Source organism: Octopus sinensis, linkage group LG19, assembly GCF_006345805.1.
Source record: "Octopus sinensis linkage group LG19, ASM634580v1, whole genome shotgun sequence".
In the NCBI taxonomy this organism is placed as follows: Eukaryota; Metazoa; Mollusca; class Cephalopoda; order Octopoda; family Octopodidae; genus Octopus; species Octopus sinensis.
The window spans coordinates 16749068-16767632 of NC_043015.1; the positions used below are offsets into that span (position 1 = coordinate 16749068).

Consider the following 18565-nt stretch of genomic DNA (forward strand, 5'->3'; position numbering starts at 1 on the left):
CAGAAAATGGATGCTGAAATAAAAATGATGACTGCAATGGTAATGACAATCACACTAATGGAGATAATCCATAATACTAGGTTTGCCATGACGTACCTAAACCACAATAGGTTTCATTGCTTCATGTGTAAAGCATTTAGCAACAATAAGCAAAAGCTGACAATTACGAAATCTATTTACCTTTGCTTGTATGGTAAAAGTGGACATAAAGCAACATAAAAAATGTAGGTTTCAAAAATATTAAGATTACAATATGTAGTAAATTATAATTTTTATTTTACAAATATAGTTTTCTTAAATTCTTGTATTTTTAGCAATAATTTATGCTACATTCTTTTTAAACAAAATTGGAAACCAATATTGCATTTAGTGTAAATAAAAGAAATGTTCAACATTCTTTATTACTCTGATATTAGTTGTTTAATCACATTACTTTTTAATCACTTTTTATGAAATAATTTACTGCTGTCATTTGCATGATCCTTCAGTAGTTGACAAGGAGCGAAGTGTTCTCCATAGTGACTTTCAAATACAGACATTCTGTCCACTAACTGCTTTGCTCCATGAAGATCCACATACCGAAAAGGACCTACAAAATCAACAATATATATGGAAGAGTGTTTTATGAAAGAGTATTACAATCATATTACAAAGAACAGAAACATTAAACAAAATATCATTATGTAGAACTAAATATTACACCAGTTAAGATCTTTAAAGGAAATACCAAAATTATTATGTACCAAAATAAGGTACATAATGATCACAGATACAACCATTCAAATACTTCTCTTGTACACATACACATATATACTCACACAGAGTTGAAATGCTGTTTGATTTTTTTTCACTATAGAACTTCCATCATCCCACTCTGGGTTTGCCAGCACCCACTTCTTTCATTATTCATCTATCACTCCTTCCTTTCTCGTTCATATGTTGTGACGGAGAAAAACATAAGATACATGATGTGCTCTTTGCCACTTCTTCTCTCTCATTGCTATTACTTTCTCTCACTCCCTCTCAATCAGGACTATTACTCTCACTACTTCTCCTTCACTGAATTACTATTTTCTCTCCTCTCCCCTCACTTATATACTCTTTCTCCTACTCCCTCCTGCACCCGAAGAGATGGTGTTGTGGATTTCCACCTCGGCATCTGAAGCTCAGAGTTTTATCTTGGCTACCGAATAACTGTCACATATCATTTTACAGATATATATATATATATATATATATATATATATATATATATATATATATATACAAACACACACACACACAAATATATAAAAACACTACGCTCATTATTATATTAGGAGATATTGAATTGTTTTACTGAGAATGGTTTAATCAAAGAAAATATTGCAGAAGAATTGTCTAACAAAATTATTAAGGAAAATGTTTTGTTAAATTATCATTAAAGATTTCATTAAACAGAATAACAGAATATTTCAGGGACATTTTATTGAATAAACTTATAGAAATCTAGAATAATTATAGAATACATCATACACATAAGACATAATACAATTCAAATAATATTACAATAAACTTTCCATTAAAAAAAAACATGTTAATATACACTTCCATTTAGAAATGGTTAGATTTTTTAAAAACCTTTTTGATATCAAACTTCTATTGAAATGCACTGCTTGTGTTTCAATTAATTTTGAAAATAATGAAGAATTTAATAAAAATAACTTTGTCCTTATTAACCCTTAGGAGACACCAGGTCTAATCTATTGGCCAAAAAGTTGAATAACAAAGAAAATTGTATTAGTTCATTCAATTTCCTACAAGAATATACATAGTTTTATATATGTAAAGTAATTACTTTATTGTTTTTAATTTTTTTTTTTTTTAAAAGTGCATGCCCTCTGTAAGGCTTGTCAAAAGGATCCAAAGGGTTAAGCTGTTGTTTAGAACATAAACTAATATGAAGTTATTATGGAAGGTTATCATTTAAATCATTTTAAGCAGGAAGTTTGTATGATAGGACCAGGAGCAGTCTCAGACAGTATAGTATCAAAAAGAGAAAAAATGATGGGGAATTAAAAAATGTGTGTGTATACATAGATATAACTCACCGCCTAAAAATGGTGGGAAGCCCAGTCCAAAGACAGCACCGATATCTCCTTCTAGCTGTTTAATGATAATATATAAAACATTGGGAACATTGAAAGTTTTGCCAAAAAAATCATATTGTCACAAACGATTTAACAGACTCAACATGAAAGGGTTGTCTTGTAGACTACTGAAGTTTGAGTAAAAACAATAACTACTTCATTTGACAGAAGTTCTTTAGTGCTGATGCCACAATAAATGCTCTTTGATTGAAAAGAACAAATTAAATTGTAAAATTTCCAACCAAAATTACTTGGTATAGTGAGAAACACTACCAAACGTATCAATGGAACTAGCACTGACATTTTAGAGCTGCATGTATTAAGATATTAAGAGGGCAGCAGTTATAATTAGATACGGCCAATCTGCAGCTTCATGGCAATATGGAAGTGACACTAATGATAATGAAAATCATGATTGTTGGGACTCTAATAATAGTAGTGTTCAATATTGATGACTGGAAGAAAACATAAGAGTAAGAATTTTCAGAGGTGAAGTCCCCAAAAAAGTAACATATACACAATAGTGTATATGTTCAGAGGTGAAGTCCCCAAAAAAGTAACATATACACAATAGTGTATATGTTCAGAGGTGAAGTCCCCAAAAAAGTAACATATACACAATAGTGTATATGTTCAGAGGTGAAGTCCCCAAAAAAGTAACATATACACAATAGTGTATATGTTCTTAAACATATACACTATTTCTTCTTGAATATATTTTTTGTAACATGAACAAATAGCATGTGCAGCCATACATCAAATTTATTGCATACTCATAATAATAATATCAAATGCCTTTTGGATATCTGGAAAGTGGATGGCAGATACATATGTGGCAACCAAGATTCTGTTGGTGGTTGCTACTTTCTTCCACAAATTACTGTGAAGTTTATTTCCACACTGTAACAGCAGCTTTAGAACAATCTCAACTGACATCCTAACCAAATATGCTAGATTAATATGCACAAGATTAATTCTATACAAATGTATCATAAAATCTGTCTCTTTTTACCGCCAAAAGTGTTTCGAGATCTTCCTGATGAATTAAGAACTACACAGACTAGCAACACTTTCAAAAAAGTTGACTTTTCTAAAATTATTTCAGTATATTGGTAAATACTGCTGTTCATGTCAGCCCAACTATCAGAACTGTAGCAGTAAAATATTAAAGGCAAAAACAAAAGAATAAAATAAAAGGAAAGATTTATTAAAATAGATACGTATAATAAAGGCGGGGATGGTATCCATGAATGACTAAGAAAGGATTAAACGAGAAATTTACTTACAGGATTAGCTAAGATGCCTTCTTGAAGACACAATATGGCTTCATTGACAAATCGAGAAAATAGACGATATTGTATAACCTCATCAGTATTTCTGAAAAATAAAATGGAAATGTTATCAATGTTGCATTTAATAGTAATTAATATGCAAATCTAGAAAAGAAATCTTCATCTAGATAAGATTAATGACAAACATATAACAAATATATATATATATATAAAACGATGTAGATAAGATCAAAGACAAGCATACAACAAAGAAAGTGATAAGATTTGTAAATATAAAGACATATTTTCCCAAATGTTAAAAAATATACATACATAAAATAAGAAATAGATATAACTTACACAATTTTTCTAGTGGCTTGTGTGGAAATTATTTGTAAGAATGTATTACTGAGTAGAAAGCGATGGTAATATAGGGAAAGGCTAAGTAGCAATAAAGTTAAATAGTGAGCTAGATACACAGCAATACAGATAGTAACAGAAGCAAGAGACATATGGCAGAAGAGTCTAAAATACATGAATCTGCCAAACATATAGAAATGGAATAGTTTAGCTGTCAATAATATTTTGTAGTCAGTGCATATAAAAGCTAAGCTGTAGCAGATTGAAAGAGAACCAGGATTTCGGGTGTGAAAGGTGTCTGAAATAGTCTGCCTGATTGATAGAGGAAAAGAAATATATGGATATACAATGGACACCACATGCTGGTGTAACAAAACAACATGATGGCTTGTGATGGACTCTCCTGTCAGTTTTCAAATCTGATGTGAACATTGACAAGAAGTCCATGGCAAACAGAAATTGAATGACCTACTTATTGAATTTGCATATGAAATGGCTGAAGCATAATTGATTAGACACAAATGTGACAAAGATGTATCTTTGATTTACAGATACAGTCCATCTGATGGGCTACCATACAGTTTCTGGGAAACCCAGTTTCACTTACTATTCTTTGGTCAATCCAAGGTTTAAACAAGGTTAAAGATAATTGCCTAAAATATCATGCAATGACACTGAACCTGGTAAGAAGCAGAATTCTTAATCACTCAGCCATGAACCTGCATCCATATGCAACATTAAATCAGAAAGAAATAATCTCTGTGTGTGTGTGTGTATGTGAGAGAGAGAGAGAGAGAGAGAGAGAGAGAGTTTATGTTATGTAAACTGATGTCAAGCTGTGTATCTTCATCAAAACTAAAATGTAACAATACAATAAGTACTAGGTTCAATATGTTCAGCTAAAACTCTTGAAAGCAGAGCCCGAGAATGGCCGACACAGTGAAAGAATAATAAAAATTGATTTCAAATTTTGGCACAAAGCCAGTAATTTTGGGGGAGGGGGTAAATCAATTACATCAACTCCAGTGCTCAACAGGTACTTATTTTATTGACCCTGAAAGTGATGAAGGGCAAAGTTGACTTCAGTGGAATTTGAACTCAGAAAGTAAAGATGGACAAAATGTGACTAAGCATTTCACCCAGTGTGCTAACAATTCTGCCAGCTCACTACCACTACCTTGAAAGAATGATAAATATTGAAAACAAAACAGTGTAGCTTGTAACTTACACAACTTTGGGTTCAAGAGAAAATTTGCTGATTATCTCAGCCACTTCAGGGTTTTCTGTTTTATCTTTTGATTTCTTTTCATAAAGGAAACAACCTTTACCAGTCTTCCGACCTGCAATAGTAATAAAGAGTAATCTATTAGCCCAACGCATTTTGTTTTTATAAATAGGGGTTACATCCACATTGTGGTTGCTTTTGATTTGTCAAAATATTAAAGATGATTCGGTTTAAAAAATTAAATCTGCAATTTGTTTCTGTTTATAATTTCAAAATAATTTTCAGATGCAAAGGTGCGTGATTTAAGGGAGATTTAGCTTTTGTTTCTAGTATATCCCATGTCCATTTGGTACCTTCCTTGTTTCTTTGCCACTCTGACATGTATTAATTTTTTTCAATATTTTTATCTCCATAAACACATTTTATGGAATTATGATGTAAAAGTGACAGTTTTGTTTAACCCAAGGGTGATCCATTGCTGGGATTTAAGCAGCACCAAAAAATAATTCTGCAATTAAAATTTTTAACATCCACTCCATATCAAGTGAGTCTCTGCTTGTGTGTATAAGGAAAAACACTTTTACTAACAGAAAAGTATGCTATTAAAATAAATTATCTTTTACATACCTTTTTGAAATCACTTTGTTACTCTAATAAAATTCCTCTCTCAGTCACTCACTTACTCACACACAAAGTCAGCAGAGAGTGTAGCAAATATATATAGATATAGATGAAAAAAGTGAAAAATGAAAGAGAGAGAGAGATCTTTTCTGTTACTGTCACAGATTTAGAAATTTTAAAATTAAGTGAAAATTTTCAAATTTGGTATATTGATGTACTTTTTCATGCTGAATCCAATTATGAGATTCATTTATTCCAGAAATATTTTAGTAAAATATTACACAGGTTTAAAGTATAATAATTTTTATCCAATAAGAAAACATGATTTGTCAGCTAACATTTTGTGCATAATAGCAGTGTATCATAAAATGAAAGTAAACAGAGAAAGAGAGAGACAGAGATTGAGGTAAATAAATAGAGAGAAGGAAAGGCATAAAAGAGAAACAGCCTGATGGTGACAGAGAGCAGATTTATCAATCTAAAAGTTGAGTCATTTCTCATGGCAGGTTATATTTTTTTATTATTATTTACAGACAACATTCTCTTTGGGATGCAGATTTCAAAAATCAAATTCATTTTTCTCAAGGGTGCACCATTTTAGAGTCTTTTGAGGCTAAACAGACATACATAACCACATAAACTTGCATTTATACAGAAGGTAAACAACTGTGATAAGAGACTTGGTCTGTTTTAAACTTTAGGAGCTTCCTTGTTTCAACTTCAGCATTTTTTAATTTTTCTGACATAATTTATATTATTGGTCAGGTTTCAAATTGTTTCTTGGATTTTGCTCATTATCAAAGACACTGTTTATAGTGTTCAAAGTTCCAATGTTTTTATAACTTTTACAACTATTGCTACTATTAATAATTTAATAATACAACTATTGTTGTACAGTTACTGATTGACCTTACTGCTGCCACTTTATGTCTTGAAGTACTAAATAAATGAATGAATGAATAAATAAAATCAAAGCAAAGTCTGGATCAGGTTCAGTCCAACCACCCAGCTTCACAGAGATATGAGCTAAAGAAGTGTGTTCAATTAAAAGACAATTTTTATCACAATTCCCATGGCTCTCAACCACTAGGATCACATTCCAAAGTGTTATAGATTCTAGCATAGGGATTAATGTATGTTGCCCTATTTGGCTTGTTGTTAGCAACCAATAAGATGCTTGAGAATTCCTCCATCTCATCTCTCAGGAAACATTAAAGATACTGGAGATACTAATGCCAAATGATGGATGAATGTCTGAACTGTGACATTAACATCACAAGAGGAAAAAGATATATGCAATATTAGGCAGATGAGGCATATGCAACATGCTTGCCTTAGGTGTTCAGCTCTTTCATGGAGTCACTGGAGCACCAACATAACATATAGCAAGATTTGGGCATTTTTACATCTGGTGAAGTCTTTGCCTCTCCAGGTTTTATCACAGACAACCTATGTAAAAAGCATCCTGTCCACACTGTAAAGTGGTTGGCATTTGGAAGGGCATCAAGCTGTAAAAACCATGCCAAAACTGACCTCGCCTGTGCTAGTGACACATAAAAAGCACTCAGTCCACTGTACAGGGTGGTTGGTGTCAGGAAGGGCACCCAGCCATAAAAACCATGCCAAAATAGACATAGGAGATCCTGTCAAACCGTCCAATGCATGCTAGCATGGAAGGCAGACATTAAACGATGATGATGAACTTTTTCCAAAATAAAGTCAAAGTGAGAAAAAGGAACTGATTTCAGTGCAAGACTAGTATTTTATTTATTGACTCTGAAAGAGTGAAATGCATAATGATTCTGTCAAGTGGCCCCATTACACACCACACTATATAATTTCATCAACATTATACATCATGCTGTATAATTTCAATGTTTGTACTAATAAGAAAAGTTCCTCTAATCCTCCCAATTTGTTGGAAAACATTAAACAGACTCAAGTAGAGATTGATTGTAGGAAAGAGACATGGCTGTCAAACATAATTCTGCGAATACATATAAAACTCCAAGTTGGCAGATTATTCTAAAACTATGGCAGCATGGAGAAACAAAAGTCAAGTCTAAAAAAAAATGAGAAATACAAAAAGTGAGACAGCAGAAATAAAAAATTTACCTAAAGCTCCTCTAGAAACCATTTCTTTGAGTAACTCAACATTTCCACCACCAAAGCGTGACCCAAAAGCTTTACCAAGATCCTCAGCAACATGGGCAGCAACATCAATGCCAACTTCATCAACTAGAGTTGCAAGGCCAACTGGAAAACCAAACTTTTTGGTGAGTTTGTCCAGCTGTTTGGGTGTTACTCCTTCCTGAAAGAGGGATGGATAGTGAGGTTAAGAAAATGTAAGAAATAAATATGTACGTGTCCCACTGCATGACATCTTGGGCAAGTTGTTTTCTACAATAGCCATAGGCAGACCAAAGTGTTATGAATGGACTTGGAAGACAGAAACTGAAAGAAATCTGCCATGTGTGTGTGTGTGTCTTTGTGTCTGTGTTTATTCCCCACCTATGCTTGACAACTGATGTTGTATTTACATCCCTATAACTAGGCAGTTTGGCAAAAGCAATCAATAGAAAAAGTACCAGACTTTAAAATATAACTTCTAGGGTTGATTCATCTAACTAAAATTCTTCAAGGTGGTGCCCCAGCATCGCAGTAGTTTAATGACTTAAACAAGGTGTATGCATGTATGTATATATATACATATATATACACACACACACACACACACATATATATACATACACACACACACACACATATATATATATATATATATATATATATATATGAGGTGGTATCAAAAAGTTCGCCAGCTAGTTATGTTTAATAAAAAAAAAACTTATTTACCTAAGTTTTAACATCAACTCTTTTAAAACAGTCACCTTGTGCAGCAATACACAGTCCCAGCATTCTTTTGGAATCCAGCCTGGAAGTAGTTTTCTGTAAATGAGTCAAGGAGCTCCTGTGATTCTCTCTGGATCTTGGAAATGGTGTTAAAACAGCAACCTCTGAGTTGCATTTTCAGCTTGAGGAGGTGATGGAAGTCCACAAGTGCTAAATCTGGTGAATAAGGCGGACACAGAAGCTGTACCATGTTGTTTTTGGTGAGAAACTTACGAGTGAGGAGAGCTCAGTGACAGGGTGCATTGTTGTAAAGAATCCAATTCTTCACACTCCACAGATCCAGTCGCTTTCACTGAATGTCCTCTCTCAAATGCTTCCAAACATTGCAATAGAACTCTCAATTGATGGCCTGGCCCTGGGGGACAAATTCTTGATGCACAATACCACATTACCAGGTACAACGCTTATGGCAGGTGTTCCAGAGACGTTCTTCGGCTTTTGAAGCACTCACACCACTTGAAACATTGCGTACAACCTATTGCCTCATCACTGCAAGCTTACCAAAACATGCTCAATGTCTCTGTAGCAGACTTCCAAATTTCAGCACAAAATTTCACATTGGCTCTTTGTTTCTGACCATGACAAAATTAGCAGACTACAGCATAGATGTGATCATAAAAGCACAAATTCCACAACTTGAGAAGTAAACACAGCAATGTCACTCAGCACACTGCGTGATGAAGGTCACTGCTAGCTCTCACTGTGCATGCAACTGTATGCTGCCATCTGTTGGTGTGCTACAGAACTAGTTTGGGAACATTTTGATGTCACTTCATATATGGTTCAAAATTGTATACAAGTAAGGGAACAACATGCAAAAAATAAAGATGTTTGCTTGACATTTAATAATTAGTTATACATTACTAAGTGATTAGTCTCTATTGATTGCAGAGAAGGATTGATGAAGATTATAACAACCAGAAACTGTACTTTGTTCACAGAGTTGGTTTGCTAGGACATACAGCCTAGATGTTGTTACTCGTCATATATAAGAATGTTTGGTGTGAATGTGTGTGTGTGTTGCACATGATATTTACTCATAAGGCAATGTAGGTAAGTATTTTCTTGGCTTATTATTCATATATTTCCTATATCTAATAGAGGAACTGGAGGGCTCTTAAGGTTATATGTAATAATAATAATTTCATGTATTACTATGCTACTAGTTTAAAACAATGACAGTTAATGGTCAATCTAAAATGAAGAAATTACCTGTAAGAGACGTACACACTCAGCAAGCATTGGTGCTAGGATACGGGTTGTATAAAAACCAGGTCCATCTTTTACTGTAATCACAAGTTTGCCTTGTTTCAATCCCACACTGACAGCACGTGCTAAAATACATAATAATGCTTTTTAAGTTCTTTTTTTATAAAGGCATAAATTACCATTATGCAACCGAGATATTTTAAAGAATTAATTACATAGTACAAATTAGCTAATATTTCTTACCTTTAAGAATAATAATACCAGATAGAGAATGAGATGATCGACACAATTTCAATGTATACTTTATATTTAAGGATTGATAGATGAGCAGAGGAATCCTATTTATAAGCAATATCTCAGAAATAGATAACATTATTTAATGTGTGGCTGTAGTGGTGAAACTAAAAATTACAAAGATAGAAGTTATGTTCTTTCCACATAAAATCAAGAGGGAACTGAAAGTAAGCAAACCTAACTAGGGGATAAGCAGAGTATATGTGACTGTTCACACACACACACACACATGTATATATATATATGAATGAGAGTGGGCTGAAAAGTTCATATGCTGACTATGTATTGTTTCTTTCCAAGTAAACTGACATCTGACTGTTCAAAGAAGACTTCAAAAGAAACCAGTAGTGAGACTTCTCTTGAAAATGGACAAAATTTGGCATTGTAGTGTTATCAAGTACCTGAAGAAAAAGGTTTTTGTCCCTAATGACATTCGTGCTGATATGATTGTTACATTAGGGGATGATGCTGCAACATTACTAACAGTGCAAAAGTGGGCAGCTGAATTTAGGACATCCTGCAACTGCTACCACTGAGGAAAGCATTGATCAAGTTCACCACATGGTGATGGATGACACGCAATTGACTATAAATCAAATAGCCACTGCTATTAGCATATCCCATGAAAGAGTCGAGAATATTCTGCACAATGAACTTGGCTCAGTGAGTGCCACATCTTCTGACAGCTGATCGAAAGTGTAAAAGGTTTTCTGTCCCACCAGGTCTTGAAGAGGCTGGCCACATCTCCAGCTACACCGACACTGATGGCTGCACCTTGAACCTGCATGTATAGTTTTTTTTTTAAACTTTACCATGTGGTTCTTCAAGGCGGTTTTTACACTAGCCCCTATTGCATGTGCAATCATTTCTTTCACCTGATTGTTGTTCTCAGGGTTTTGGATGGGTGTGGTCCAGCCACTCCAGGGCTCTGTAGTGCTTTTTCTCACTGCTGAAGTTGGTGGTCTTCTCCTCTGTGACCTGGTGGGGAAGAATTTACTGAGATCATGGTCATCTAAATAGTCACTGTCGTAGCTTAGTCTGAGGAGGAGGCCCAGTTCCCTCTACTTCACTCTCACAGATTACCTGAATGCATTTCTCCACAGCAAAATCTATGTCTATAGATGGGTAGAGTGAAACCACATCCATACTACCCACTACACAACCTGTGAGGTCGTTGGAGTGGTTGCAAGTACTGATTTTACTGAGGAGATCCCATGTCACACAGACATCTGGAGACGTCTCTATGAGAGGTCGTAATACCTGTGAGAGGAAGTAAACCAGTCTATAGTTGCTGGAGATGTTCGCTCCACAAACTGGTCTGGCTGGGGGTCCCATGATAGGGTTTATGTAGGGTTTGTGGTCTTTGCGTAACCTGTATAGTGTAGGAACATCATCGTTGGATGCCTGGAAATTGTATGCTGTCCTTTTCATAGATTGGAGTATGTTGCACCACATTCCCATGTGTGCATTGAGGGTTTTTTCCACTCTTTCATGTTCCTGTGGTGCAACTTCTCTCATGCTACTCTTGTGTTGTTGCATGGTTTGGACATAGTTCTGTGAGCTATCTATTGACAGTCTGCCAGACTTGTCCGTAGGGAGGCGCACTAATTCTCTGTTCCTAATTCGCTATTTCAGTTTTTGTAGGCCTTTGTCAACAGATGGACTGAGTTGATGGGTCCCCTCCTCACTATGTTTTTTAGTGGATTTGTTGTATCGGTCTAAGATATGTTGGTGTTTATTTCTAGCTAAGGAGATCTTTGCTTCTGTTTCACTGTCAATTTGGGGTGGGATACATACCCTTTTGTTAAAGGGGAAGTTTGTGGGGTAGATCCTTGTCATGTCATAAGATTTGTAGTTAAGGTTATAGAAGACAGAGTGTAGAGTATTATTATCGTTGTGGTTGTTGTTATAGTTACTGGCTTTGTTGTTGTTGTTGCTGGTGGTGGTGGTAATGCTTGTGTTGTACCTATTGTTGTTATTGTTGTAGAGAAATGCATTCAGGTAATCTGTGAGAGTGAAGTGGAGTTCCGTAAGGTCAACACAAGGGAACTGGGCCTCCTCCTCAGACTAAGCTACGACAGTGACTAATTAGATGACCGTGATCTCAGTAGATTCTGCCCCACCAGGTCACAGAGGGGAAGACTACTCACCATCACCTCAGCAGTGAAAAAAAGCACCACAGAGCACTGGAGTGGCTGGACTGCACCCACCCAAAATCCTGAGAACAACAATCAGGTGAAAGAAATGATTGCACATGCAATAGGGGCCAGGGAACTCCGTCAGACACAACTATGTAGGACATACCCCTTTGAGAATACTAAAATGCATCAATGATAACTGCATGGCATGTAGGGTTAGCCCTGGCATTAACTGTATAACTAGAAATGTAGTTTACAGCATAAGATGCATAGAAGGTGCTTGTAAAGACATGAACATGACACACATAAGGGAGACATCTAGGAGCATTGCGGAACAACTAAATGAACATTTGAGACAATATGATAGCAAAAAAACAGTCCTCCATACTCTACCAACATGAAAGCACCCTGGGTCAACTTGACATTCGCATCTTATCAAGCACCCAAAGGACCCAACACTCAGACAAAGACGGGAGTACGTCCTTATAAATGAAACTTCCCCAATACTAAATAGGAAATATACATAGTAGATATCATACCCCTAAACCCACAGTTTACACAGGTAGAGTAGAATAGTTAGTGGGCTGTTATGTAGTAGATAGATGTATGTATGTATGAGGGTGTATATATATATATATGCATATGCACATGTATGTAAGCATATGGATATGAAAGTAAATAGATCAACATACAGACGGTTAGGTACTTAGGTTATATGAACAGACAAGCACACATATGCAAATGAAGACTGAAACATATGACCATATACACACACACACACACACACACACACACACACACATACATAAAAACACAAACACAGACATGCAAAACATGAATATGCAGAATACATACATACAAATGTACATACATAAATAAATATATACATATGCACACACACACACACATGCATACATATATAAATGCATGCATGTATAGGCACACACACTGATCCACACACATGCGCACAAACAAACAAAAAGGAACGCAGTGTAAATAATGGACAGAGACAAAACTAATGAAAAGGTTGCAAGATGCAACGAAAATTTTAGACAAATAAAAAAGAAATAAGTGGAAATTTTAAGGTGAGTGTGTTAAATTATGAGGTACCAAAGGAGAATGACTCTCCCCAGACACAACAGAATATGCTTCAACACACGAATCACAAAATCTTGCAAACCAAATCCAAAACCGAAATATATATATATATATATATATATATACACACGAATCCAAAACCGAAATTATATATATATATATATACACACGAATCACAAAGAATCTTGCAAACCAAATCCCAAACCGAAATTATATATATATATATATATATAATTTCGGTTTTGGATTTGGTTTGCAAGATTCTTTGTGATTCGTGTGTTGAAGCATATTCTGTTGTGTCTGGGGAGAGTATATATATATATATATATATATATATATATATATATATATATATATATATATATATATATATGTAACTCTCTTACTATTAGAAACAAACCTCATTTACCTATTGCTTCATTACAGGTTCCTTCATGTGTAATGATCTCCAAAAGCTGCATCTTATCAACAGGTGAGAAGTAGTGCATTCCAATTACCTTTTAAATAAAATATAATTACAGAGAGTAATTATTCATCCCTCTACACAGCATATTATATTATCTATTGTGAACATTCTTAGTCTCCTTTGAGGATTATACTGAATTCAAAATTAGTATAATTCTATTATACACCATGAGATAAAAAGTTACATTATTTTAAAGTAAAATACATAATTAAATGCTATGCATGTAAAAATGATAAACATATTTGAATATGAATGAAGTATGTCCCCCTGCTCATAACACAAGATAATAAACATAGCTTTTAATGTGCAAAACAATGTTGTATCTATCATCGTATGTCATTCTGAAAACAATACTTATGAAAGAGTCTACTCTATATTGCCAACATAATCTAGCAAAAAAAAGAATTTCATATAATAGTCTACCTCACCAGAATCTCAACTCCTGATATTTGTAGTATTTTTTTTTTGTTCACAACAAGCAGCTCCATATTTATGTGATCTAATAATTTTTACCAAACTCTGAACAGAAAATTAACAACCAAATATTTGATTAAGATTTAATGTCTTTTCCTAAAGAACAGCTTTGTAACAATTTACAGTTCTTTCAATGAATTAAATCTTACTTTTCATGTACTTTTCCCCTTCCTCTATTCAAAGAAAATAAAGCACCACATACCATTTCAGGCCTTTTGCTTGCTTTTGCAATCTGTGCAATAGGGAGAGCAGATGTATTGGTTGCAAAAACACAATGTTCTGGGATATACTGAAAAATATTTTAAAAAATAAATTGACATAATTATAACTAAAGCATGAAATAAAAATAATTATAAATAAAGGATAAAATACAAAATACAATTAATATTTTTTAAATCTCTGAGCGAGAGGAATACAGTAACAGTACTAGATAGTAATGTTTATATGCCAACATAACATGGCAGTCCTGTAAAGGACGATGTTACTGTTGTTTTAGCCTCAGGAAAACATCTTTTCCAGCTGGCTAATGACACACAGGCTGTGTCCATATATAGCATTTGCAAGGGAGTTTCGTCACTAGCTGGTGATTGTCTCACACTGAGGACAGATAACATCCAGAAACCTAGGTCTATGAGTATCACATAAGGCTACAGATGGGAACAATGACCTCCTTTGCAAATGCTATATACAGACACAGGTTGTGTGTTGTTGGCCAGCTGGAAAAGATGTTTTCCCGGGGCTAAAACAACAGTAACATCGTTCTTTACAGGAATGCCATGTTATGTTAGTATATAAACATCACAATTAATATTATAAAGAAAGTTGAAGCAGTTACTATAAAATCTTGAATAATTACCATTAACCCTTTCAAGTTTATGTCAGTTATATTCATAATAATTTATTACCACAAGTTTTATAACAGTTAATCTGTAATGAGTGGGGTTCACAGATTACAGCTGCTCAAAATACTATAATAGTCACCAAATTTAACAATTCTATCAGTAAATCCAATTAAAACAAAAAAACAAACCAATTATTTTCATAGAAAATAAAATCTAAATTTTAAAAACAGATTTTCTGATCATTATTTTGAGGGGACAGAAGTGATGTCAATTGCATAACAACTTGTTCATCACTTTTCAATCATGTTAAAACACTGTTTTTTTCATAATAATAATAGAATCCTTTTCTTTCTTATTTAGTCATAATTACTAATATCATATGGTTATTCTCATCAGCTAAACCGTTATCTGCTCTGATGCTCCTTCATACTTAGCAGGGTTACAATGTTAAAATATTTTACATGAGTTTACATTTATTACAAGTATCATAAGGATGATGAGTCCAGGTATGGATTTTGCTATGAAGTCGCAATGGGGACATTGATGACTTTGATTTTGCCTGAAATTAGACAAACGTGTCTGTTGATTATAGGACATAATTTTTTTATTGTTCAGTTTAACTGCATCATGATATTATTTATGCCACTAAGATTGATCTAGGCAATAATTTTCTCCTCCTCCATGCCACTGCCGCTGACAATAATAATACATAATATTATATTAAAAGGACTGATATAACTCCTCACAAAGGTAAATAGACAATACAAAGAGTGTGAGGTGATTGCAATAGATGTTTTATTGGTTGAACGACATTTTGACAGTTTGCCTGTCTTTGTCAAGTTCAAAATGAAAAGTGATACATAGAAATTCAAAATTGCTAATCATGTCTTCAATTTTCAAGTTTACAACAGGCAAAAAGAAAAAGATGCAGTGCCAGGTTGTGGCTCTCATGGCTTCTGCTTGGAAATGTTATCATGTACATGTTTATCTTCATATAAATGATGGGCTATAGCAAATATTCTGCTCAAAAAGCCAGTCCGTTTTTTTTTTCTATAGCTTTTCATAATCGAATCCAATGTCAGCGTCAGCCTGAGGTCTAGGTCTCTGGGTAGCTTTTTCTTTCTTTTCATTGGTCCAGTGGATTTCAGGATCTGGAGTTTTCACTGATTTATTGAGCAGTAATACTTGTATAATTAACTGGACATCAACAAGAGCTCTCTGCCTTCAGGCAAACCTTCGCACAAAATACTTGTTCCAATGCCCCACTCTAAAATTAAATCTTTTAGGAACTCACTAACTACTTTGCATATAATCAACTGGAGTGAATGAAAGTTGTAAGAGAGACAAGAGATTTGAAAAGGAACCAAAAGCAGAATGAGCTGAGAGAGAGAAATGGAGATAGAGAGAGAGAGAGAGAGAGAGAGGAGGAACAAAATTTTTTAACCAACAGAAAATTAAAAAAAGAGTCATTTACTTTTTCAGTCTCTTGAATAACTTTATGTTTGATGTTGAGATCTTCAAATACAGCCTCAATCACCATATCAACATGTTTAAAGTTGCCATAGGACAGGGTTGCATCAAGATTTGATATCATTTTCTCAGATTCTAAACTGAATGTGTGAAAATGAAAATTACTTTTTGTTTAATACTCAAAGTAATTCATTACATTTCAAGTTTACATTGTTATATTTTGCTTTAAGTACCACCCATTCTGTCTGCCAACAATACCTTCCACCTGTTTCATCTATCATATTTTCTACATTATGTGCCACTCCCACTCACTTCTGTCTGTAATTATGCTATCCAACATGACTTGCATCTCTGCATGTGTCAGCTAACACACCTTGCATCTGTTGTATATGCTATCTAACACATTCTGCATCTTTAATGCAATTCAGCAGAGAGTGATTTCTAGAGGTCTTCAAGTCCGTTTTTGTTATGGTAAATGTTTGATTAAATTATTTAGCGCAGGGTTTGGTGGGTGAGACCCAGCAGTGATGGTAAGAGGAAGGGAAGCTTGCATGTTGACTAGTAATGTTAACTAGGCTGTTAGTTCAGAGTAGTAGGAACCATACTCTTTTACATGTTTCAGCTCTAAGGTTGTGGCCATGTTGGGGTACTGATTTAAAAAAAAAAATTTATTTGCAGACTTTAAAGGAGTTCCATGTAAATCAGTAGAAAAGGCATGAGCAAGCAGATTACAGAGGGTTGATGTTCTGGGGGAAGACAGACTAAGCACAGTGGTTAGTGTGAGGCTAGGTGGGATTGGATGCTAGATGGTGATGAGAGGTGAAGAGCAAGTAGGTCAGGGATGCCTGGGTGGTGGAAGTATGAAATCAGCCAACTTTATAGAAATGACAGCATGTCTGTAGCCTGGTGTTGCTGCATGTCTATTAATAAGTGAACACTAATCAGTCAAGTGACCTTTCCTGGACATGACCCAGGATGTCAGTGTGCATAGCAGCAGCAGCAGCAGTATTGTTGCAGATGTGGGAGCAGTACTCTATTGTGGGCCTCATTTGAGCTTGGTAGAAAGTCAGCAGCTGTTAGGGATTACACTATTTTCTGACCATATACAGCTGAAGCAGCATTCTAACTATGCTGAGTGTTTTCTTTACCAAGGAAAACTGTCTGTTTATAGTGAAGCTCAATGTTTGAGGAGATGTAAGGGATCTAGCTGAGTGTTGCTCATATTGAGAAAGAGGTGCAGAATAGTGATATTTTCTTTAGTTGTTTTATTGTTAAAAGAGAAAAGGTTGGCATAGTTCTACTGGAGGATGCTCTCAAAGTCTGCTTATGGAATAAATGCAGGTTAGGTATGCAGTATCTAGGTTGCATGTGGATAATGCATAGCTGGGAAAAGTTAGTGCATAAAAGCATGTGCTGTTGGATATGACAGTCTGTAATCACTGGTCTATAGAAGAAAAAGAATGAAAGTGTGAAACGAACACTGAATTGATTATGAGTGGGGCAGAAAGAGCTCCTTCCACACATGTTGCTATCAGATAGGAAGCTACTGAACCAATATATAAGAGATAGGTGGAGTCCATAGGTCAAAGATGCTGTCAAAGATTTGCATGCCAGACATAGTTGAAGGCTTTGCTGATGTCTAGAGCAATGACATTGCTTTAACTCAAGTCAGAGGGATTAGTGGTGAGTGACTAAGAGAGACTGCTTTAGAACTGTATAATTTGTGGTTTTGTGCAAATCTGCTCATGAGACTAGATTATCTAGAAATGGGTCTGCTGAGCTCTCTTGACTTAGCTATATTAAATGAAGACAAAGTCAGATGGGTGTCATGGTTTAGCTGTTATACAAGCAAGCCTGCAATCTTATAATATCACTTTTAAATATTTGAGCTGACAGGAAGCACTTAAATTTTAAAAATAAAGCAATAAAACTAGTGATTAATAATTAATCTTCCCTAATTAAACTACTTAAATTACATTATTAATACTTATTTTATTAAGACCAAAGATTAAAGATTATGTTAAATTTAGTTTTGATCAGTGAACCATGACAGTA

At 34.6% G+C, this 18565-nt stretch overlaps 1 protein-coding gene across 1 annotated transcript in view; it reads right to left on the reverse strand.

The window, feature by feature from the left end:
- Positions 1-256: 256 nt before the first annotated feature.
- The window catches only part of LOC115222336 (ATPase family AAA domain-containing protein 2B), a 142061-nt gene continuing 123752 nt past the window's right edge, over positions 257-18565 (reverse strand). The window contains exons 33-41 of the mRNA XM_029792524.2: positions 16515-16650; positions 14401-14487; positions 13668-13755; positions 9732-9853; positions 7722-7917; positions 4989-5100; positions 3416-3506; positions 2091-2145; positions 257-589 (exon numbers count right to left, since the gene is read on the reverse strand). Of these exons, the coding sequence (XP_029648384.1) occupies positions 441-589; positions 2091-2145; positions 3416-3506; positions 4989-5100; positions 7722-7917; positions 9732-9853; positions 13668-13755; positions 14401-14487; positions 16515-16650 (1036 nt within the window). The 3' untranslated portion in view covers positions 257-440. The remainder of the gene's footprint in view (positions 590-2090; positions 2146-3415; positions 3507-4988; positions 5101-7721; positions 7918-9731; positions 9854-13667; positions 13756-14400; positions 14488-16514; positions 16651-18565) is intronic.